The 22,767-nt window shown below is 44.8% G+C and overlaps 1 protein-coding gene across 2 annotated transcripts in view; it reads left to right on the top strand.

The window, feature by feature from the left end:
* Positions 1-22,767, top strand: part of Tmem202 (transmembrane protein 202) — a 25,779-nt gene extending 3,012 nt beyond the window's left edge. The window contains exons 2-7 of one of the 2 annotated variants that reach the window (XM_032909516.1): positions 10,301-10,446; positions 16,388-16,594; positions 16,792-17,038; positions 21,049-21,198; positions 21,655-21,786; positions 22,140-22,767. In XM_032909516.1, coding sequence (XP_032765407.1) covers positions 16,514-16,594; positions 16,792-17,038; positions 21,049-21,198; positions 21,655-21,786; positions 22,140-22,360 — 831 coding nt within the window. In that variant the 5' untranslated portion in view covers positions 10,301-10,446; positions 16,388-16,513 and the 3' untranslated portion in view covers positions 22,361-22,767. The remainder of the gene's footprint in view (positions 1-10,300; positions 10,447-16,387; positions 16,595-16,791; positions 17,039-21,048; positions 21,199-21,654; positions 21,787-22,139) is intronic. The other variant, XM_032909517.1, reaches the window with a different exon arrangement.

The following is a 22,767-nucleotide window of genomic DNA, read 5'->3' as shown; positions in this document are numbered from 1 at the left end:
CCAGTCAAGATTTAGCCTTCCCTGTTCTTCATGTCTGCAGGAATGACTCTGATTTTTGGGCAAAAATCTTCCCCCCACCCCACATTTCAGAGCTATATAATAAATTAATTCATTTGACCAGCTGCCTTTTGTAAATGAAAACTGTAGAAAACAACCAGATATTACACACTCTATACTACATATGCCATTGTTAATCATCTGCCATCAAAATGGATGGTGGTGTTGGGCCTCTGAGATAGCTTAGCCGTTAAAAGCATTTGCTCTGTACTCAAATACTCTGAGTCCAACCAGGGTCCCGAGGTCCACATGGTTGAACGGAGAACAGACTCCCAGAGATTTTCTGTCCTTCACGTGCATGTGGTGGCATGTGCATATATTGCACACACATATACTTACCTTTTTTAAAAAAAATCTTAAAATGTTGCTTAAGGGCATATTCTGTATTCATTGTGTTCTTCCTCCCTCACTATCTGTTTTCTTTTTTCTTTTTTTCTCTCTCTGATGTTTAGGATAGTACACATCCATCCTGAAAGATCTTTTTTTTTTTTTAAAGATGTATGTATTTATTTTATGTACAGCATTCTGCCTGCATATGTGACTGCAGGCCAGAAGAGGGCACCAGATCTCATTACAGATGGTTGTGAGCCACCATGTGGTTGCTGGGAATTGAACTCATGACCTCTGGAAGAGCAGTCAGTGCTCTTAACCTCTGAGCCATCTCTCCAGCCCCCTCTGTTTTCTTTTTCATTGTGTACTTATCGTTTAGGAGTTAGCCTACAGTGTGTGAGTCATGGAGGGCCTTGTATTTACAGATAAGCATTAGAGGCACCTGAAGTGTCAAACACTCACAGGATGCCTTCAAAGGAAGGGATGCCTATTATCTGGCCAGAAGGCTGGGAGCAGAGGTAGTTGATGCCCTGGTGACCTTTGTCCTATCTATGTGGATGAGACCACCCACTGAGTCTTCCCCAGACCCTTATGTGAGTATGTTTTTCTCAACCTATAGAGCCCATCTCTATGGAAGGTGTCACATGTGCTTACAAAGAGTTTTGATGTCACGTCTGATATGTATTTAGCTTACACTGTTCCTTGAGGAGATGTCTCCTTTGTTGTGCACATGGGGTTGAAAGTTTTTGCCAAGTTGTGCTGTGCTTAAATATGCCTAAAACAAAGTACCTGAGGTCGGACTCCTGGAGTTTGAACCAGCACCGATATTTAGTCATGTTGTACCGAACTACCTTCTTGCTTCCCATGGGTCACTACTCTGCCAGCCCTGGTGGTTGCAGAGATCCTATTAGTAGAGGATTTCAACAAGTACACTGTGATTATAGAAGAGGTGATGAAATGGGGTCACAGGGCTTGGGGACGCTAGTATCCTGGCTGACACCCTCCAAGGAAGCATGGTCATTGTGCATGTGTGCTGTGAGGATAAGGGCTGTGTGAAGCATCGTCTCGTCTCCATTGCTTTTACAGGGTTCATTTTAGTCCCTTTGTTTGTCCCCATAAGACCACATGATGAATGAGACCATTGTGCCCTTACTGCCTAAGCCAGGACTCTGCAGGCAGGAAGTGTTCAGTGAGGGCATGAAGGCAGCACTTGTGTTAGATTTCCAAGCCCAGCCTGACTCAGTGCGTAGAGAAGAGGGCAGCCTGTGGAGGGAGGCAACGGTCAAGGAGAAACAATGATGTGCTCACTCAAGGATCCAAGGTCCCAGAAGAGCCTGGCACATAGCAGACATTTCATGAGTGTATGTCGGATGACTAATACGGGCAAACCAAAGCAGAGATCTGTGGGGAGTCTGAGGAGGCACCATCGAACTGCTGTATCTGGCTAGAAAAAAAGAAATAGTGGAAACTGGATCATGAACTAAGACTGAAGTAGAAAATCACCGAGTCGTTCACTCTGTACTAGATATGTGTCTTGTTTCTTGTCTTCCTGCCATGATAAACCATCTGGCAAGAGCAATTTAGGAGTTAGGCCCTGGTGGCCCACACCTTTAATCCCAGCACTCAGGAGGCAGAAGCAGGCAGATCTCTGACTTTGAGGCCAGCCTGGTCTGCAGAGTGAGTTCCAGGACAATCAAGATCACACTGAGAGACCCTGACTTAAACAAACAAACAAACAAAAAACTAACAACAACAGAGGCAACTTAGGAAGTGAGGGTTCGTTTCGGCTGACTGAGGTATTGCTCACCATCTAGGGGAAAGCAGGCCGCTGGAGCGTGAGTGAGGCAGCCAATCACATTGAGTCCACAGTCAGGAAGATGAAGGAAATGAGTGGTGGTGCTCAGCTTGCTTTCTCCTCGTTGTTCAGTCTAGGGCCCCAGCCAGTAAGAGGTGCTACCTACATTGTGGTTGGCTGTGGCAGTCTGAATGGGAATGGCCCCCATGAGCTCATATCTTTGAATGCTTGGTCACCAAGGAGTCAAAGGATTACAAGAATTTGGAGGTGTGGCCTTGCTGGAGGAAGTGTGACATTGGGGTGGGCTTTGAGCTTTCAAAGACCCATGCCAGGTCCAGTCTCTCTTCTCTCCCCTTCCCTCCCTCTCCTCTCCTCTTCTCTCCCTTCTCTCTCCACCTCCTCTCTCCTTTCCTCTCTGCCTGCCACCCAAGGATCAGGATGTCGGTCTCAATTACTGCTCTAACCCATGTGTACCACCATGCTCCCTGCCATGAAGATAATGAATTAAACCTCTGAGCAAGTCTCCATCTTACAAATACTTTTCTTTATAAGAGTTGCCTAGGTCATGGTGTCTCTTCATAACATAGAACAAAAACTAAGACAGTAGGTTTTGCCACCTCACTGAAGCTGGAAATGCCCCTGTGGGCAGACCTAGAGGTGTGTCTTCTAAGTGATTCTAAATTTAACAGCATTTACAATCAAATTAACCATGAGGCTGGAAGCCGGGTTTTTATTTTTTGAGACAAGGTTTATGTAGCCCTGAATGTCCTGAAACTAGCTCTACAGGCTGGCCTTGAGCTCACAGAAATTCACCTGTCTCTGCCTCCCAAGTGCTGGGATTAAAGGTGTGCACTACCTTGGACCCTGTGGTTCAGGATTTTAATGCCAGCACTGGGAAGGCAGAGGGAGGTGAATCTCTGTGAATTGGAAACCAGCCTGGTCTATATAGTGACTTCCAGGACAGCCAGAGTTATATAGTCAGACCCTAGGTAAAAAACAAAACAAGGGCTGGAGAGATGGCTCAGTGGTTAAGAGCACTGACTGCTCTTCCAGAGGTCCTGAGTTCAAATCCCAGCAACCACATGGTGGCTCACAACCATCTGTAAAGAGATCTGATGCCCTCTTCTGGTGTATCTGAAGACAGCTTCTGTGTACTCATATAAAATAAATGAATAAATCTTTAAAAACAAAACAAAACCAAACTGTGGTGTTATCTTATTTTTTTCCTCATAAATGTTGAAATTTCATCTTTATCTCTATTTTACGTGGGCAGAACTGACTCTGACAATGACAATAACTCGACTAATCCTTGATCGACTGACTGAGGTCAGAAAAGGAAATGAGGAAAGCAAGAAAAGATCTTTGCAAGGTCTTGTTTTATTATTCATATATCGAAGGCCGGCCTCCAACTCGTAGCAAAGAGGGACCTTGAAATTCAGATCCTCCTTTCTCTACCTCTTGAGTGTTCAGAATTATGGGTATGCACCAGCAAACTCGGTGTATATGCTTCTAGGCATCAAATCTAGGACTTAATGCATATAATCCGGAACTCTACCAACTGTGCCACATTCCCAGGTCACTTTAAAATTTTAACTCATTGCACCATCACCAGAGTCTTCTTTTTCTAGATTATATATCCGGTTGAGTCATTTTCCTGAACTAAAAGGTTTTTTTGTTTTTAAGACAGGGTTTCACTCTGTAACCCAGCCCAATAGAACACGTGTGGCCCTCCTGTCTCTCCTCCCATCTTGCGTGGCTAGGATTATAAACATTTGCCCTCAATGCCTGGCTTGGATTCCAGAACTATTATTTTCTAATGTCTACAAATATTTACCTGAATATATCTAAGTGCGTTGTGTACCTGCTTGGTGTCCATAGAGGAGAGAAGGCACCAGACTGAAGTGACAGACGTTGTAAGCCACAATGTGGATGCTTGAAACAGAACCCATGTATTCAATTGCAAGAACAGCAAGTCCTCTTAACCCCTGAATCATTTCTCCAGCCCCTCGGTCTGCAGATTTAATGGCCGTACGGTACTGTCAGAACAAGCTCCAGTGTCAAGTGTCCTAGTTTGCTTTGTATTGCTGTCATAAGCACCAAGACCAAAAGCAACCTCAGGAGAAAGGGTCTGTTTTGTTAAGTTTCTATCACAGGTTATCATTACTCGGGGAATTCAGAGTAGAACTGGCAGCAGGAACTTGTGCAGAGACCATGAAGGATCACTGCCCACTGGTTTGCTTTCTGTGGCTTGTTCAGCCTGTGGAAGGACAGTCTGACCTTCAACTGTGTTTATTAGTCCTCACAGCCAGGGAAGCTGAGGGGTGTGCTAGGGGCAAAGCTGTCTGGGATCATTTGTAAAGGGGACCTGAGGAGCTTGGAAATGAAATTGTTGCAAACTGTAAGGAGTGACATGTCTCTCCTTCCTTAAATCGTTTGCCCAAGACAGACAACCTCGGAAGACAGGCTGTCTCGACAGATATTCCTTTCTGTGTTAACCAGTAACAGCTGAGCGAGGCACTCACTCTGTCAGTGTGTATGTAGTCTGCATGTGATGAGGACATGTGTGTGGATGTGCGCTGATGTGGGAGTCAGAAGATAATGCCCACACTCATCTGTGATCTCCCTTCTACCTCAGTCACTGAGGCAGGTTCTCTCAGTCAAAGCCAGCGTTCGCCGTTAGCCAGTTTGTTCTGGGATCCCTTCTGAGGTTGGTATCCCAGGTGGACCACTATAACCACCCAGCATTTACATGGTTTCTGGAGATTTGAACTCTGTTCCTCGGGCTTGCTCATTAGATGTTTAACCACTCCATCCAGATGTTGACACTTTTGACAATCAAAAAACATACCCGGACCAGTGACCCCTTTTGCAGAAATCCAAAGTGCTTAGAATCCTGTAATAGTCATCTTGGGGGTTTGCCATGGAAGCTGGATTCTGAAGAGTTGAAAAGACTAGGCACCCCCAGGCAGCACAGAGACCATGCTTGAGGAACATGAAGAGAACTTCATTTCCCATGTTTGAAAACATTATTCTTCTGGGCAGAGAAATGAGTGTAGTTGGATTCTTTGAGTAACTGGTTATTCATCCTTGGCTGTTGAGACAGATCCTCAAAAAAGAATACGGCTTATCAGTGTGTGGGGATGTATTTAAAGAAGGATTATCTCAACTTCTGATAATGACTGTCATCGGAAGAAATGTTTCTAAGACTGATCTCAGCTGGTTGGTCTTGAAATAACTCTGTGCGTTTTAATGGCAGTACAGCTGAAACTGCAGGGCTGTCACCCTGACTAAACAGACCTTGGCTACCCCTGCTGCCAGATGGCAGCCCGTAGTGATCAGTGCTATGAGTCATGAGGACTGGCTTAGACAACCTTATTTGATTTTATGGTTCCGCTAGTAGTGGCCACTGTGATCGTGTGGTGATGTCATGACCTGGTTCAGATGTTCCCTTTCAATATCAGGTGGACAAGCGTCTCTATGTATATACGTTCTACCTGACTGCACCTTTCCACTGATTAAAATTTTGCCTTAGTTAAAGTCGGTTAGAGGCACTTAACAAAGAAAAGTTCCACTAGTAAAATACTGATGGTGTAACTAACCAGTTACAGGGTAAGGATAAATGGAGCCAGTAAAGCAGACCTGTGCTACATAAATTCTTCCTATGAATTCTCACACCAGGTTTCCGAAAAGCCCTAGGCCCAGGGTCGAGGAGATGGCTCAGTGATTAAGACTGCTTAGCGCTCTTGCAGAGGACCCAGGTTTGATTCCTAGCACCCATGTTTAGTGGCTCCAACCCTCCTGTAACTCCAGCTCCAGGGGGATCTGACAACCTCTGGCCTCACGCACCCACACCAAGCATCCCGGTTTCTTCCTCTGTGTGATAATGTGCATATGGTGTCTTTGGGCCCTAAGGTTCTGTGTTGTTAAAACAACGTTGTGCTCCAGCAGTCTGTTCTCTTACCCTGCACTAGACTGAAAGCCTTCCAGATGTAAGAGGGCTCTTGGGTTATGACTGTGAAATGCCAACCGTGAATCAAAAATAAGTAAAAGACTCCGTTTTCGTTTGTTTAACTTTTTTGTTTTTTTTTCTTAGTATAGAATAGAGTTTATTTAGGAGATGGGGAGGGAAGTTGAGGAGGTAGTAGAGAGAGAGAGAGAGAGAGAGAGAGAGAGAGACAGAGAGAGAGAGAGAGACAGAGAGAGAGAGACAGAGAGAGAGGGAGAGAGAGAGAGAGAGAGAGGAGAAGAGGGGAGGAAAGGGAGAGGAGAGAGGGGAGAGAGAGAGAGAGAGAGAGGGAGGAGAAGTAGAGGAGTAGAGAGAGGCTGGCCATGAGCACAGGGAGAGAGAGGGGTGAGGGAATGGGGAGAGAAGGGACACACTGTGAAGAGGGTGAGGGAACACGAGAAGAGCAGGAGAGCCAGAGCCCTTTCCGTCTTTGTAAGTAGTAATTTCTTACTCCTGTGAACGTGTGTGTGCCACATGGATACAGGTGGCCTTGGAGGCCAGAAGAGGGCGTTGGGTACCCTGCAACTGGGGTTGCATGCAGTTCTGAGCCACACTCCAGGTCTTCTGGAAGAACAGCCAGTGCTCTTAACTGGGGAGCTATTTCTTCAGCCTCTTCCTCCTCCCTCTTCCCTCTCCCTCTGCTTCTTTCTTAAGATTATTTATTTATTTTATGTATAGGAGTACACTGTAATCGCTTCTCAGTCTTTTGGCTAAGATCAAGTGTAGGAGTACACTGTAGCTGTCTTCAGACACACCAGAGGGCATCAGATCCCATTACAGATGGTTGTGAGCCACCATGTGGTTGCTGGGATTTGAACTTAGGACCTTTGGAAGAGCAGTCAGTGCTCTTAACCACTGAGCCATCTCGCCAACGCCTGTGCCTTCCTTTCTAAAAAGATCTTACTTTACCACATAGCCAAAGCTGGCTGAAATGTGAACTCCTCATGCTTCAGGAGTCTTAGTGTTGAAATTACAGGCCTGCACCGCACGGGGCTTTTTAGATTTAGCAGTTTGAGGTTTTTGTTCTCTTGTTTTGGACAGGGCACTTCTTTTCATCCTCACCTTACTACCTTGAGAAACTTTTCCTAGCTTTTTCTATGCCCCTAGGCATAGAAACCACCCTCCACCACAGGAACTAGTACCTCCCTGCTATCCCAAGAGAAGGTGTGGCAACATTGAAACAAAACCCCAGGATGGAATGTAGGAAAGCCTTCCACCCTGGCCTTGAGGCTCACAGGAATTCTCTAGCTGGCCCTGGAAGCTTTGTCTGTCAGTCTTTACCTTCCTCTCATTCTCTCATCTCCTTCCTTTTGACTAACAGCTCACCCCCAGCTTTTAGAAACCTATAGCATTGGGGTTGGGGATTTAGCTCAGTGGTAGAGCGGCTTGCCCTAGCAAGCGCAAGGCCCTGGGTTCGGTCCCCAGTCGAAAAAAAAAAAAAAAAAAAGAAAAAAAACCTATAGCATAGAACTTCTGAGACCTTCTGTGCTGTGGCCATTCACTAATATTTAGCTTCAGAAAACGAGTGACACGTTACTGTTGCAGTTTCCAGAGTGGCTGAGATGGCTCAATGGCTAAAGGTGGAGCCTGAAACCTGAGTCCATATGGTGGATGGAGAGGTTCCTTCACACCTACACAAAACAGAAAATATAATTTTCAAATAGCACATTTCACCGATCTCTTTTGGGGTGTGGGTGTGGGTGTGGGTGTGGGTGTGGATGTGGGTGTGTGTGTGTAAGAGCAGTGAACTTTCTTCCTAAGGATCTAGGTTCAGTGGCAGCACCCACTGCACCACAGTTCCAGGGAACCCAACACCCTCACACAGGCATACGTACATATATGTACCATATATACCAATGCACATAAAATAAAAATAAATATAGAAAATAACTTATTCTTTTTTAAAGTAACTTCTATGTGAAATGCCCTTTTCTTGTCAGTGCTGGGAATCAAACCACCAGCCTGTGCATGCTAGGCTGGTCCTGCACTCTTGGCCGCCATCGCCTCCTCCCATCTGCCCTAGTGATTCTTGTGGATTTCTTTCTTTGGCACAGTTTTCTCTGTGTATGAAGCATGTGCATGCTGTGTGGATTTTTGCATGTGTGCACACCTGCACGTGTGTGTAGAGTCCAGAGGTCCTCGCTGCGTTCCTCCTCAGTCGCTCTTTGCTTTGTTTTTTGAGATGAACTCTCTTGTTGAACCTGGCCAGACTGAGTCAGTGAGCTGAGGAGAGCCACTTGTCCCAGCGCTAACGTTACAGATGTGAGTGGTCAGTCCAAGCTTTTCAATATCGGTCCTGGGGATCTGAACTCAGGTCTTCACGTCTACACAGCATGCACTTTACCCACACAGCCGTGTCCCTAGATTACCTCTCCTCACTTAAAAATATTCTGTATAGCTGTGTATAGTTCCTCCTCTTAGACTTTTCCTTCATGTGGGAGGCGTGTGCTGGCATGCATACACACACACACACACACACACACACACACACACACACACACACACACTTTTATGCATCCTTCCCCTGGGAAGAGATTTAGAAAGGGATGGCAGGGTGTTTAGGACAAGTGAGCTTAAACCAGGTCAAAATGGCTCCAAGGCATCGATAGTGATGTGGGCCACACAATACGCCATGTTCTTTAGAGGTTAGGACTGAGGCTCTGGCTGTCCCTGCCCTGCCCTTTACTCTTCTCAGGAAGCTGGCAGAGTTAGAGCCACATTAGACCACTGGTCAGAACGTAATGCTGTCTTCACAGAGACTCAGGGAGAAGCACCACTCTTGTCAAATCAACAGACGCAGTTTGTGTGTTTGAAAGCTTTATTTACTCCGCTATTGTATGTGTGCATGAACTAAGGGAACAGAAGAGCTCTTCTCACCCTACAGCATCTGGAAGGAGGCTCAGCTGAGAGAACGTGGCAGATGCCCTGGGTTTAGTTCCCATTGCCCACACCAGGGGGCTCACAACCACCTCCAGATCCAGTTCCAGGGCGTTTGACACCCTATTCTGGCCTCTTGACCCCTGCATACATGTGGTGCACATATAAATGGGCAGTCACACTCACATACACATAAATACGTACTTAAAATATTAGTAAGCTAAGAGAAATATTTGAGAATCTTAAATATTAAGAGCTAGATGTGATCTTGGAAAAACCTAATCTGCGCCTGTCATGTAAGGGGAAGGAACTGGGGACAGGAGCATGACGTGCTGGTCCTCAAGAGCCAGTTTACATCTAGTGACACTTTTCAGCACCTAGCACCCTCGGGGTGCATAGTTGGGTATTCAACAGTTATAAGATTAGTTGAGGAGAGCTTGTGGGGCCACTTCTAGGAATTTGGCAGGAATTTGACATTGGGCTAGGACAAGGAAGTAGGCTCAGGTAAATGCAGCCCAGGAATGTATGGTATTTCTTGTTTCTTAGTCTTTCTGATAAACCCCTAGGCACAGCGACCTAGGGACTTTGTTGATTACCTCGTTTATTTACTTTGATTATTCTCCTGTCTGTTCCTTGATTGCTTTGTTTATGCCTCAGGACTGACCGTATTCTTTGTATGTACCTAGAATGATATAAAAGCAGACTGGAAAAAAATAAACCCTCTTCAACCTCAGCACTGGCTGGAGACATGTTACAGTATTGTCTAGTTGTCTTTTTCTTTTCAATCCTCCCTCCCTCCCTGGAGACCCTGATGACTGACTGAGCTGGCTTGGTCAATTAATAAATGTGTCCCTTAATGCATGTAGCACAGTGCAACCCCGTACATTTTCTCTGCTGCCCTGGTTTTGAGACAGGAAATTGTTATGTAGCCAGTTCATGCTGGTCTTGAACTTACAGTCCTCCTGCCTCAATATCCTGAAAGTTAAGATTACAGATATATATCACCATGCCTGAGTCAAATAAAATTTTTTAAGTGAAATTATTCTACTAAGGTGAAATATGTCCAGTGAGTGACAGGAATGGAATGGGGAATGCATATGTGGACCCCCTGTCAGGAAATCTGTCTGCACCCCTTGGATTCTCCCTCAGAGATGCTTAAGGTCATGTGGTATCCTTGATATTGAACGCAGCTCATCACGCCCATGTCTGTATTTTATTCTATTGCCTTATTCTAGAAAGGAGTGATATGGCCTTGAACTTGTCAGCTTTCAACAACCTAAGAACTTCAGAAGAAAAGAAACAACTTGTAAGCTCAGGATTTGGATAGGGTCAACATTGGAGCAGCATCTGACTACTCTTCCTAAAGGAACTGCACAGAAAGGTATCTGCTCTCTTCCTTGGGTCCTCGTTATCCAGACAGTGCCAGAAGGCCAGTGGAAAGATAAAGGGTGTTCAGCCAGCAAAGGAGCAAACTGGCAATTGGGGAGAGCTTACAGCTCTAATCATGGAGACAAAGGCTGAAGAATATGAATCTTCCCATTTCCTGAGTGATGGGAGGCAATGTAAGAATGACCCAGAAATGGGAAGATTCTCTGTATCTTAAATGTAATAATACACTTGGTGTCCTTCTCCAGGGGACGCTGTGATTTATACGGCCAGCAGCAACGAGCAGGGGACAACGCAGCGGTTTGGTTCAATGACTCAGTGTGGGTTCAAATTCCAGGAGTTGGACCACAAGTGGTTTATTTTAGGCATAACAAACACAATTTGGTGAAAATTATTCAGGTGAAAATTAACTCAATCCAATGCATACTATAAAGCAGATACACACACACACACACACACACACACACACACGCACATACATACACACGCACACACATTTACACATATACACATATATACATATATATATATACTTTTCTTCATAAAGCCCATAAAGATAGGTTCTATAGATTGATTGAAATAAATTTACAATAAAGGTCTTTGGGAAGATCTTGTGCCAGAAGATTTCTCGACACACAGACAGCATAAAGGTCACCAGGTACCTTCTGGGCAGATAAAAGGTTATGTATTCCTTCTCTTGAAAGAGCCCAATGTGCTTAGCATTCCAAGCCCCCCTAGTGAATGTCTGTCTTTGCGTACACACATGTGTGCATATGTATTTCACACGCATATGTTCACACACACATAAAACACATAGAGAAGCACCTTATATATACGCACACGTAGAAAAAGTTAAAGACATGATACAGGTTTCAGTTCTAAAAGTTGAACCTAGGGTTGCACTCCTGCTACCTCCAGTTCCTGTCAGAGAACTTACTAGGAATGGAAGTACATGTCTGTAATCCCCCTGTCCCTATCTCCAACAAAAGCAGAGATGGGGATGTATCTCAGTTGGTAGAATGTTTGCTTAGCGTGTACCAGTCTTAGTTTGACCCTCAGCACCCCATCGACCTGGTGTCTTGTGCCTGTAACCCCAGCATTTTGTGGAAGGAGGATCGGAAACTCAGTGTCTGCAGAGACAGCTTCAAGGTTAAGAGCACTTGCTGCCTTTCCAGGGGTCAAAGGTTCAGTTCCCTGCACCCACATCAGGCCGTTGTAGCCTCTAAAGGTGCCTGCACGTGTGTGTCAGACACTCAGACAGACAAGCAAAAATTTGAAAAAATGTTGAAAAAAATTTTTAAAAGAAGTTTAAGGGCTGGAGAGATGGCTCAGTGGTTAAGAGCACTGACTGCTCTTCCAGAGGTCCTGAGTTCAAATCCCAGCAACCACATGGTGGCTCACAACCATCTGTAATGGGATCTGATGCCCTCTTCTGGTGTGTCTGACAATAGCTACAGTGTACTTATACATAATAAATAAATAAATCTTAAAAAACAAACCTTCTTTAGAAGAAGTTTGAGTCTGTCCTTGGCTGTCTAGTATGCGCCAGGCCAACCTGTCACAGATGAAGAGACAAACAGCTCCAGCCTTGAATGGCCGCCAGTGAGAACAGAGTCACTCACAAGGGGATGTGGAGAGTGTTGATTTCACTTCTTTATTATAGACACCATATGTAGTATTTAATGCAACCATCACAATATTGTGTGTAGAAAAAAAGATCCTCAGTTTACCAATTCAATACACAGGGACCAACAGCTTCTCCCCAGAATAGCCTTATTCCTAACTTTAGGACCCATGCCCCAACCCAGGAAATATTGGAATTACCTAAAACCTAGACATAATTCGGATGTGTGTTCCTGTGTGTAAGAGGTATGTGCCTATGTATGCACAGGCATGTGAAGGTCAGGGGTCAACCACAGGTAGTGTTCTGTTGGCATTGACCACTTTTTTTTGAGTCATGATCTCTCCACCTCTTGGAGCTTGCCTAGGAGGCTGGATCTGCAGCCCAGTGAATCCGGGATCTGGTTTTGCTCCCCTGTGCTGGCATTACAAGCAGATGCCTCCATCCCTGGCTTCTTGAAGTGAGAGCCAGGATCTACACGCAGGTTCTCAAGCTTTCATCAACTGACCCGTCTTACCACTATGTTCCCTGGGCTGGCCTAGAACTTTCTTTGTAAACCAGGCTGATTCTGAAACCATGAATCTACTCACCTCTGCCTCTCGAGGAGTGTTGATATTAAAGTTGTGCGCCTGGTAAAATAATTCTTTTTTGTTGTTGTTGTTAAAGACTGTCTGTTCATCCATCCATCTGTCCATCTGTCTGTATATATGTCTGTCTATATGTATGTATGTATGCATGTATGTATGTATGTATGTATGTATGTGTATGTGCTTGTGTGGGCAGGTACCTGTATGACCTGCAGTGTTCAGAAGAGGTTGTCAGGTTCCCTGGAGTTGGAGTTGCAGGCAGTTGCGAGCTGTCTGATGTAAGAACAGCACACGCTCTTCACTGCTGAGTGGACCTTTCTGCCCTAAAGAGTCTTTACATGTCCTAGCAGGAAGTTCTTAGCTAGATGTGTATACTGTAAGGTGACGCTCCACTCTGTAGATTACCTGTTTGCACTGTGGGTGCTGTTATTTGGTGAATAGAAGTTCTTAAGTTGAAGGTCATCCTATTTACAAAATCTTTCTTTCTTTTTTCTTTCTTTCTTTCTTTCTTTCTTTCTTTCTTTCTTTTCTTTTCTTTTTTCTTTCTTTTCTTTCTTTTTTCTTTTTTTTTTTTTTTAAAAGATTTATTGATTGTTTATCATGTTCTACCTGTATGCATGACTGCAGGTCAGAAGAGGGGCACCAGATCCCATTACAGATGGTTGTGAGGGGTTGGGGATTTAGCTCAGTGGTAGAGCGCTTGCCTAGCAAGCGCAAGGCCCTGGGTTCGGTCCCCAGCCTGTCCCAAACAGATGGTTGTGAGCCACCATGTGGTTGCTGGGAGTTGAACTCAGGGCCTCTGGAAGAGCAGACAGTGCTCTTAACCTCTGAGCCATCTCTCCAGTCCCACAAAATATTTCTTACATTATCTTTCTCAGAGTGAAAAAGATGGGCAGTGGTTATGCATGCTTTGGAATCACAGTATTTGGGAGACAGCCACTGGCAGATCTCTGTGAGCTCAAGGCCTGGTCTAAAGAGATCCAGGACAGTCAGAGATATACAAAGAAACCTTGTCTCAGAAAACCATAAATAAATAAATAGATAGATAAATAAACAAATAGTTATTCCACATTTTCTTCTTATAAGACTGCTTTTCAAAACAGTGACTGTGGTTTGAATGTATACTAACTGACAGTGTACATAGCCACTGGATTTACACGTGTGTTTTGTTATACCCATCACAGTCCCTAGCAAGGTCCTAGCTAGTCATGTGTCCTGTGCTTTGGGGTAAGTGCTCAGGATAGGCCTGAGAGTCAGCTGGTGCCAATCTGTTCCTTTAAACAGTAGAGTGTTTTATTCATTAGTCACTGTCCACAAATGGTCTGGTATTCCACATTACATCAACATCATCTGTTTGGTGGTGTGCTTGTTTAATGCCACCAGTGAAGGGATCCCAGGGATCCCAAGGCTAACAGTTTTCCTACCAATATTAGTATTTTATCTGTTGTAATGTGGCTTGTGCTGGGACTGCATTTGAGCAAGCTTGCAAAGACAGCAGAGGGGCTGCGAGGATGATCCAGTAATACTCAGCATCCAGCACTAGGTAAGACTTGACATCCTTCTCTCCTCCAGTGGCCCGCATCATACCTGCTGGCTCTGTGGAAGCTGGCCAGCAGGGCAGACATTTAGAGGTCAGGCCCTACTTAATCTCCCATTGTTGTGTGTCCTACAACCAGAGTGTGACAGACCTTCAGCAGTGGACTCACCACAGCCATCTAGTTGTGGTGAGCGACATACGGTGTTTTTGTTTTGTTTTGTTTTGCTTTGTATTTTAGACAACATCTCACTCTTTATCCAGATTGGCCTGGAATCTCTTCTGTAGGCCAGGCTGGCCTAGAACTTACTCTATAGCCCAGACTAGCTTCAAACTCATGGTGATCACCTTCCCCATGACTTCTCAATGATGAAATCACAGGTGTGAGCCATCACACATAGTTGCGACCTTTATTCTGTACCTAGTAGAACCCAACTGCTAGTGTCCTAAGAATCTCAGGCCCTTTGTGGATTCCTGTCTTGGGACAAATCTTCACCCCAGATGTCCTCCAGGTTGATGACCTGGGAAATCCTTTAAAATATAGCTGCTCCTGTTAGTGGTAACAACTCTTTCCACTGTACCAACCTCAGTGAGTCGTCTAGAAATCTGTTGGTCTCCCAGCCTCACCACTTAATACTCGGCCTGTGTTACACCAGAGGAGCTGTGGTGATAGCTCGGTTAGAAAAGCACTTCTGGGGCTGGAGAGATGGCTCAGTGGTTAAGAGCACCCGACTGCTCTTCCAGAGGTCATGAGTTCAATTCCCAGCAACCACATGGTGGCTCACAACCATCTGTAAAGAGATCCGATGCCCTCTTCTGGTGTATCAGAAGACAGCTACAGTGTACTTATATATATAATAAATAAATAAATCTTAAAAAAAGAAAAGAAAAGAAAAGCACTTCTGGCTGCTCTTCCAGAGGACCTGAGTTCGATTCCCAGCACTCACATCAGACAGCTCACTAGAGATCTGTCACTCTCTTCTGGTCTCTGGAGACACCTGCACTGACATGCACGTATTCAAATACATATCATAAAAAGAAAATGAAACCTTTGAGAAAAGAAGTGCTTGTCACACAATACCCAATACTCTCATACAAAGCCTAGAGCTGTGGCATGCATTTGTAATCCCAGTGCTGGAACACAGAGAGACAAGGCTCCCTGTGCCTTGCTGGTCAGGCCAGCCATATCGGCAAGCTCTGGGTTTAATGGAGACCCTGTCTCAAAAAAATAAAGTGCGGTCTGATCAAGGGAGACAACTGTTGTCAAACGACAGTTCCCTATGCATGTTTCAACATGTACCTGCATACACAGGAGCTCATATGAGGATACATGTCCCATACAAATACACCACATCCACAAGAGGAGTCTGCATGTTAAATAAAGCATGGGCATATACTAGGGTGTAGAACTAGTAGTTCTCGCCAGCTGAAATACAGAACAGGCTTCAACAGGTCATGGGAATTGGGAAGAGGGTGTGCAGGCAGAAACTTACAGTCAGGCATGCGGATTCAGATTAGATTTAGGAACCAGTGTTTATATGTGAGCAAATCAAGAGCTGGTGACGTGGCTGAGGAACAGAATGCCACCTGCACTGTACCTTTGACGTAGAGTTCTTAGGAGGTAAGGGGTGAGGCTCAGATGCAGACAGTTGTGTAAGGCTAGTGTCACTAGGGCATCGGCTGGGCTTTCACGTAGAGCCCAGCACTGCCTCTGAATCTTGCAGAGTTATCATTTTTAGTGCCTCAGATTTTAGTGTCCAGGGCAATGGTTACCAGCATTATAGTGGGCCCTGTCAGCAGAGTATCTGTGGTAGAGCACTCGTCCATGAACAGAAGATATTGAAAAGAGGGAATGAAAGGACAAAGAGAGAGCTAAGCAGGTAAGGGTACTTTGTACAAGCTTGGTGACCCAAGTTGGAGTCCCAGAACACATGTAAAGACAGAAGGCTACACACACACACACTCTCTCTCTCTCTCTCTCTCTCTCTCTCTCTCTCTCTCTCTCTCTCTCTCTCTCTCTCTGTCTCTCTCTGTCTCTCTCTCTCTCTCTCTGTCTCTGTCTCTCTGTCTCTGTCTGTCTCTGTCTCTCTGTCTCTGTCTCTCTCTCTCTCTCTCTCTCTCTCTCTCTGTCTCTCTCTCTCTCTCTCTCTCTCTCTCTCTCTCTCTCTCTCTCTCTCTCATAATTTCTTCCTAGTGTTCTAAGACTGAAAACGATGAATACAACGAAAGAGAAAAGAGAAACAGGGTCTACACCCAGGATTCTTCTGCATGTGTGAGGAGGTGTGAGACGAATTCCGTGGCAGTTGAACTGGTTGCCAAGATGGAGAGGAGGAAGGAACAAGCCATGACCTTTTACAGTCCCAAGGTCCACAAAATAAAGGGGGACCTGAAATACCAACAGGTGAGGAGATGTAGGCCAGAGGGGAGGAAGAGGGCGTGACTTGAGCACAGAGCTAGATAGAAAAGAGCACCTATGAAATTTTGACTTTTAAAAAGAGGTAAGATCAAACCCACCTGGGGATATTGCGGTAGAGAGAGATAGGAGACCTCAGGGATCTGGGATTAACTTCTTGGGCAACATTTCCCTCATCCTTGTAGCCTACCCTTCCTACCAACAAACAATCGATGTCAGCCCAGAAGCGACGGCAGTATTTGAGTGAGGCTTACACCTACACCGGGATGCTCTGTGCCAGCCTCTCTGGCTTTAGCCTCTTGCTACTGATCTGCACGTCCCCAATGCACTGGGTGCAGTTCCTGGTGACCAACAATGGCCTTGAGCTCAACGCAGGACTCTGGACCTTGTGCAACCATGAGCTGTGCTGGAGCCACATACCCAAGCCACCCTGTGAGTGCCAAAAAAATCACTATCACCAGCCTCACAGTTGCAGGCCTGACTTTCTTCCTTCAAGATCTTTGGGTCTGAGACAAGTTGTGAATATGACTGCCCTTTTTATTGGTATCCTGTATATCCTCTTTCCTCTCCTGGGTTGATTCCTGTCCCAAATGAATAAAAGCTGCTACTATTCTTTAGGTAGAATTCTTTTGACATTTATAAGATACTATCTTGGAACAGGTTTAAATTCAGGTGACCCACATAATTGATGCTGGAGTGTCCTTTTTATCTGGACCACTCCTCTTTCTAGATCAAGGCTTCTTTTTTTTTTTTTTTTTTTTTTTTTTAAAGATTTGTTAATTTTCTTTTGTTTATTTTATGAGTACACTGTCACTGTCCTCAGACACACCAGAAGAGGGCATCAGATCCCATTACAGATGGTTGTGAGCCACCATGTGGTTGCTGGGAATTGAACTCAGGACCTCTGGAAGAGCAGTTAGTGCTCTTAACCACTGAGCCATCTCTCCAGCCCTAGATCAAGGCTTCTTACTGATATATACACGTATGGGAGGTCCTAAACGTTTTGAAACTTTGACAGCTAAGCTTGCTGACCTTCAGAAGCTGACGCTCACTGGCAGAGCACTCCCTCACTTGCCATATGCAAAATACGTGGAGGGCAGGGATGTGGTTAAATTGGCATGTGTTTGCCTACCATTCACAAGGTTTATGCAAAGCATAAACCAGCAGTGATGGCACTCCTAAGGCAGAGAGAGTAGGATCAGAAAGGTTTGAGAAAGCCTGACCTATACAAAAGCCTATTTCTAATCATGTGATCTTGTCTCAGGAAAGAAAAAGTAGGTGGTTGGGGATTTAGCTCAGCGGTAGAGCGCTTGCCTAGCAAGCGCAAGGCCCTGGGTTCGGTCCCCAGCTCCGAAAAAAAGAAAAAAGAAAAAAAAAAAAAAGAAAAAGAAAAAATATGTTAAGCATGGTAGGCAGCACATGCCTGTGATCTTATTCCTGGGTGGGCTGAGGGAAAAAGACATCGAGTTTGAGAGGAGCCTGGGTTACATAGCCAGACCTGTTTCAAACTGTGTGTGTGTGTGTGTGTGTGTGTGTGTGTGTGTGTGTGTGTGTGTGCGCATCAGTGCAAGCACAAGCATGTGAATGCATGTTGACATCTATGTGTTAAACATTTATTTATTTACATTTGTGTATGTCTGGTTATGCATTTGCTGTGGTGATCAGAGCTCAACTTTCTGGAGTTGCTTTTCTCCTTTCCCTGTGAGTCCCAGGGATCCAACCCAGGTTGTCAGGCTTGGTGGCAAGTGCTTTTACCCACTGAGCCATCTTGCTGTCCCCCCAACCCCAGTACCGGAACCATGTGGACTGGTTAAGTGGAAGCTTAAAGGTGAACGTCTTAGAAGATAAGGGAGAGATAATGTCATAAAGTCCAAGGGCAGGAAGTGCAGAGGGTGTGAAGGGACTCAGGACTGGGCTCTCAGACAAAGACAACCAGGCCATCCAGTCTCTCAGGCTCTCCCGTGACCAGCTGACACTCATCATTGTTTATGTTTGCTTTTATCTCCACAGCCCAGGTTTTCCTGTTTATTAGGGTGTCAGTGCCAACAGCAGGCTTAGCCTTACAACTCATTAGTTCACACAAGCAAGAAGAAATCCACATTTCCAAACCAAATAATCAAATAGATCCAACTTAGGCCAAGTTCCCTGTCTTGTCCCCTTAGCTATTCTTAGGCAGTTGTAGGCAAAGATAGGCTATTTGAGGCATCAAGAGCTAAATACTACAAAATATACCTAGCTGTAGGCTTCCTACAGCTCAGTCCCAGCCGCCACTTCTTAAGGTTACATGGACTGTTCATTCTCAGTGACGCAGTCCTTATAAAATAAGCTACTTTTAAGTTATTTTCTTTTTAATGTGACTAACTTGATGGGGGCCTCAAAGCAATTCACCTGCATAGTTAGGCTTATGAATTCTATCAGTGGAAATAATGATTTTTACCATAAGGAGCAGGCTATGCTATCTTTTAAAAAAAAACTTGAATTTTTTTTTTTTTTTTTCCGGAGCTGGGGACCGAACCCAGGGCCTTGCGCTCGCTAGGCAAGCGCTCTACCGCTGAGCTAAATCCCCAACCCCAAAACTTGAATTTTTAAGTAAGTATGTTTAGTACACATGAGTGGAGGTGCCAGCAACGTCCAGAAGAGGATGTTGGATCCTCTGGAACTGGTACTTTAGAAGGTTATGAGTCTGGTCTCTGCCAGAGTATTACATGCTCTTACCTGCTCAGCCATGTCTCCAGTCTCATGAGACATAATTCTTTGGTATTTTGGTTGCTTTGTTTTGTTTGGTTTCTTCTTCTTTTACTTCTACTTCTATTAGTACTACTACTACTACTGCTACTACTGCTACTACTGCTGCTGCTGCTTCCTCTGCCTCTGCCTCTGCCTCTGCCTCTGCCTCTGCCTCTGCCTCTGCCTCTGCCTCTGCCTCTGCCTCTGCCTCTGCCTCTGCCTCTGCCTCTGCCTCTTCTTCTTCTTCTTCTTCTTCTTCTTCTTCTTCTTCTTCTTCTTCTTCTTCTTCTTCTTCTTCTTCTTCTTCTTCTTCTTCTTCTTCTAATAGGGTCTCAAGTAGTTTCTATGGCCTCAAACTGACTATGCAGTTGAGGAAATCTGGAACTTCTGTTCCTCCTGAATCTATATTCTAAGTCCTAGGATTACCTGTGTGTACTACCTCACCTGGACAAAATTGAAATAATCTTTGTTTGTTTGTTTGTTTGTTTTAAGGCAAGGTCTCTCTATGTGGTCCTGGCTGTCCTGTTGACTAGGCTGGCCTTGAATTCACAGAGATCTGCCTGACTCTGTCTCCTAAGTATTGGGACTAAAGGCTTGTGGCACAACCAATCCCAGTAATGGGAGGTTAATGTAAGCCAGTTTCTCTTACTCTGTTGTCTAAGTTGGGCCCAAACTCAGTAGATAATGAGTTAGAATAACATTCTTTCTCTAAATAAATAAATAAATAAATAAATAAATAAATAGCACTTATGAGGTAGAGACAGAAGGATGGAAAGTCCGAGGTCTTCAGTTATTTAGCACGTTTGAGCCTAGCCTGGGCTACATGAAAGCTGTGTCAAACAAGAACAACAACAACAAAATAAGGTAAAACAATGCAATAGATGCTAACGATGGTTACTTCTTTTTTTTTTTTTTGTGACTTTTTTTTTTTTTTGGTTCTTTTTTTCGGAGCTGGGGCCCGAACCCAGGGCCTTGCGCTTCCTAGGCAAGCGCCCTACCACTGAGCTAAATCCCCAACCCCACGATGGTTACTTCTAATCAGTGAGAATGTGGCTGTCTTCTTGTTTCATTATATTTAGTGCTCATTACCATATTTAGATTGAACATATATTGCTTATAGAACTAGAATTAGAAAAAAAGGTCTTAAACTGGTTTGTGATGGCAGTTCTTTCATAAACTAATTTACATAACCTAAATATTCATGTATTATCCTTAATTTACCAACAAAGGCTTTGTCTTCAGTGAAGAAAATCCATGTAGCCAAGTATGGGAGTGTACCTATAATTTAGCACAGGCATAGGAAGGTCAGCAATTCAAGACCAGCTTGGGCTGCATAGTGAAACCCTGTCTCAGAAGGGGAAAAGGTATTTTAAGTGATAATGAAAACTTAAGAAGAGAGGTTCTTATTGGTGTCCATGGTACTACATGGCAAACTCCATATCCCTTCTTTGTCCTAGTCCCTTCTCTGAGACTTTATTGAGCTTTAATTAGTTACCTGTTTGTTTATTTGTTTGTTTGTTTGTTTGAGACAAGGTCTCAGGTAGTTCAGGCTAGCCACTATGTAGCCCAGGCTGGTCCAGACCTCCCTAGCTCTCCTGTTGCCATGTCTTGAGTCATCCTGGGATGACAGGTGTATGACACTATGCCTGGCTCTCCAGCTTTCCTAGAGGAAGTCAGTTACTGGACTGACCAGGCCTTTCCTCCTCTCCTTGCAGATTATCTCCAGTATTCCAGGGCCTTGTTCATCATCTCTGTCCTCTGTGAGCTTATTGGCCTTGGCTTGTTCTTCAACTCTTGCCACCCTACAGAAAGAATAGTATCCTCTGAGTTGGATCTGAAGGTGTCCATGCTCAGCTTCTGCTCAGGTATGGACTAGCAAGGTAGTAAATGCACCAAGGTAAAACAGTCAAGGAAACTGAGTGTCTCTGGGGGGCTTTTATAGTCTTTCCTATGCTATATGTCTCTTCAATATCACACCAAGTAGCCGCCGTTTCCTTGCTCTATCTCATTGCACGGAACACACAGCCTAATTGTCTTTTTTTTTTTTTCTTTTTTCTATTTTTCGGAGCTGGGGACCGAACCCAGGGCCTTGCGCTTGCTAGGCAAGCGCTCTACCACTGAGCTAAATCCCCAACCCCCAGCCTAATTGTCTTATACCAAGGTAGAGACCCCTTCTTTCTCATTTGGCTAACCCCCCAAGTTTTAAACCTTTTGATCTCTGCCCTGGGTATGATCCCTACAAATGAAAAAGGAGCTGGGGGTGGCAGCCAAGGCTGACAGAAGATGCTGATAGATTGTGCCATCTTTCCTTTTGGTCCCAGCCATCTGCTTGCTCCTCTGCCTCAACCTGTTTCTGGCCCAGGTTGAATGGCACACCAAGAGTGCCATGGAGTCGGAGCTCCTGTGGACCTATTATCTTAACTGGTGCAGTGATGTCTTATCTGTCTGTGCCGGTGAGTCAACCCCCTGCGCTGGGCTCAGGAGGAGGGAGCAGGAAGTCATTTCTGTAAAATGAGGTAGAGTGGAGAAGAAATGGACGCACGGCAGGTCTGTACGTGGAGAGGTAGGGGGTGTGATGGGAAAGCATTATTTTGACCATCAAAAGCCTAGAATTAGTAACTTGTTCTGAAAATGAGGGATGGATGGGTTAAGTCATTTGGGTTAAGGGAACACAGAGAACAATAGCACCATCTTTGAAATCCCAAGGAGTGAGGTGTTACTCTCATCAGACCATAAAAGGATGAATACGAATTTTAAGAGCTAAGTGACCAACTGTTAAACCACATCTCGTTTCTCCCTCCTCTAGGGATCATCTCATTTCTCAACTACGTAACTTTCCAATCTCATCCTCCTGATGGGAGTGTCAGCGAAGATCTACAACAGAAGTACAGGCTGGGCTTTGGGCCAGTACCAATGACACTGCCTGCTACAGCTGAAATGTCACCTTCCAAGATGCCGTTTCTAAGTGGGAGACAGGAAAAACTACGGAATGTGAAAAGGGGAAAACTAGCTACCACAAGACTGTGATTAGAAGACAGAAGGCTAAATCCTGCTGTCTTAAAAATAGAGAGGGTGAGGTCAGTGGGAAATGATTGTGAAGTTCGATGAAACCTTCTGATATCATGTCCGTAGTAACTAACGAAATGTCTTTTGTGTGCACTGCATCCAAAATATGTAAGACAATTATAGAGAAAGGAGGGGAGGGCTGGAGAAATGGCTCGGCAATTAGCAGTGCTAGCAGTATAGTCCTGGGATTCAGAGTTGGAATCCCAGCACCTACAGAACAAGTCTCAAAGACTAGGTGGAGATGAGGGGATAGGACATCAGCATTCTTTTCTGGAGTGCAAGTGCGTGTGAGCACATGCACATAAATATGTCTTGAAAATAAAAGAGGAGGTAGTGAGAATTCACCGAGAAAATATATTTTATTCTTG

Source organism: Rattus rattus, chromosome 8 (genome assembly GCF_011064425.1).
Source record: "Rattus rattus isolate New Zealand chromosome 8, Rrattus_CSIRO_v1, whole genome shotgun sequence".
In the NCBI taxonomy this organism is placed as follows: domain Eukaryota; kingdom Metazoa; phylum Chordata; class Mammalia; order Rodentia; family Muridae; genus Rattus; species Rattus rattus.
The sequence above is the reverse complement of the archived record's forward strand: the minus strand, read 5'-3'. Positions and strand labels throughout refer to the sequence as shown.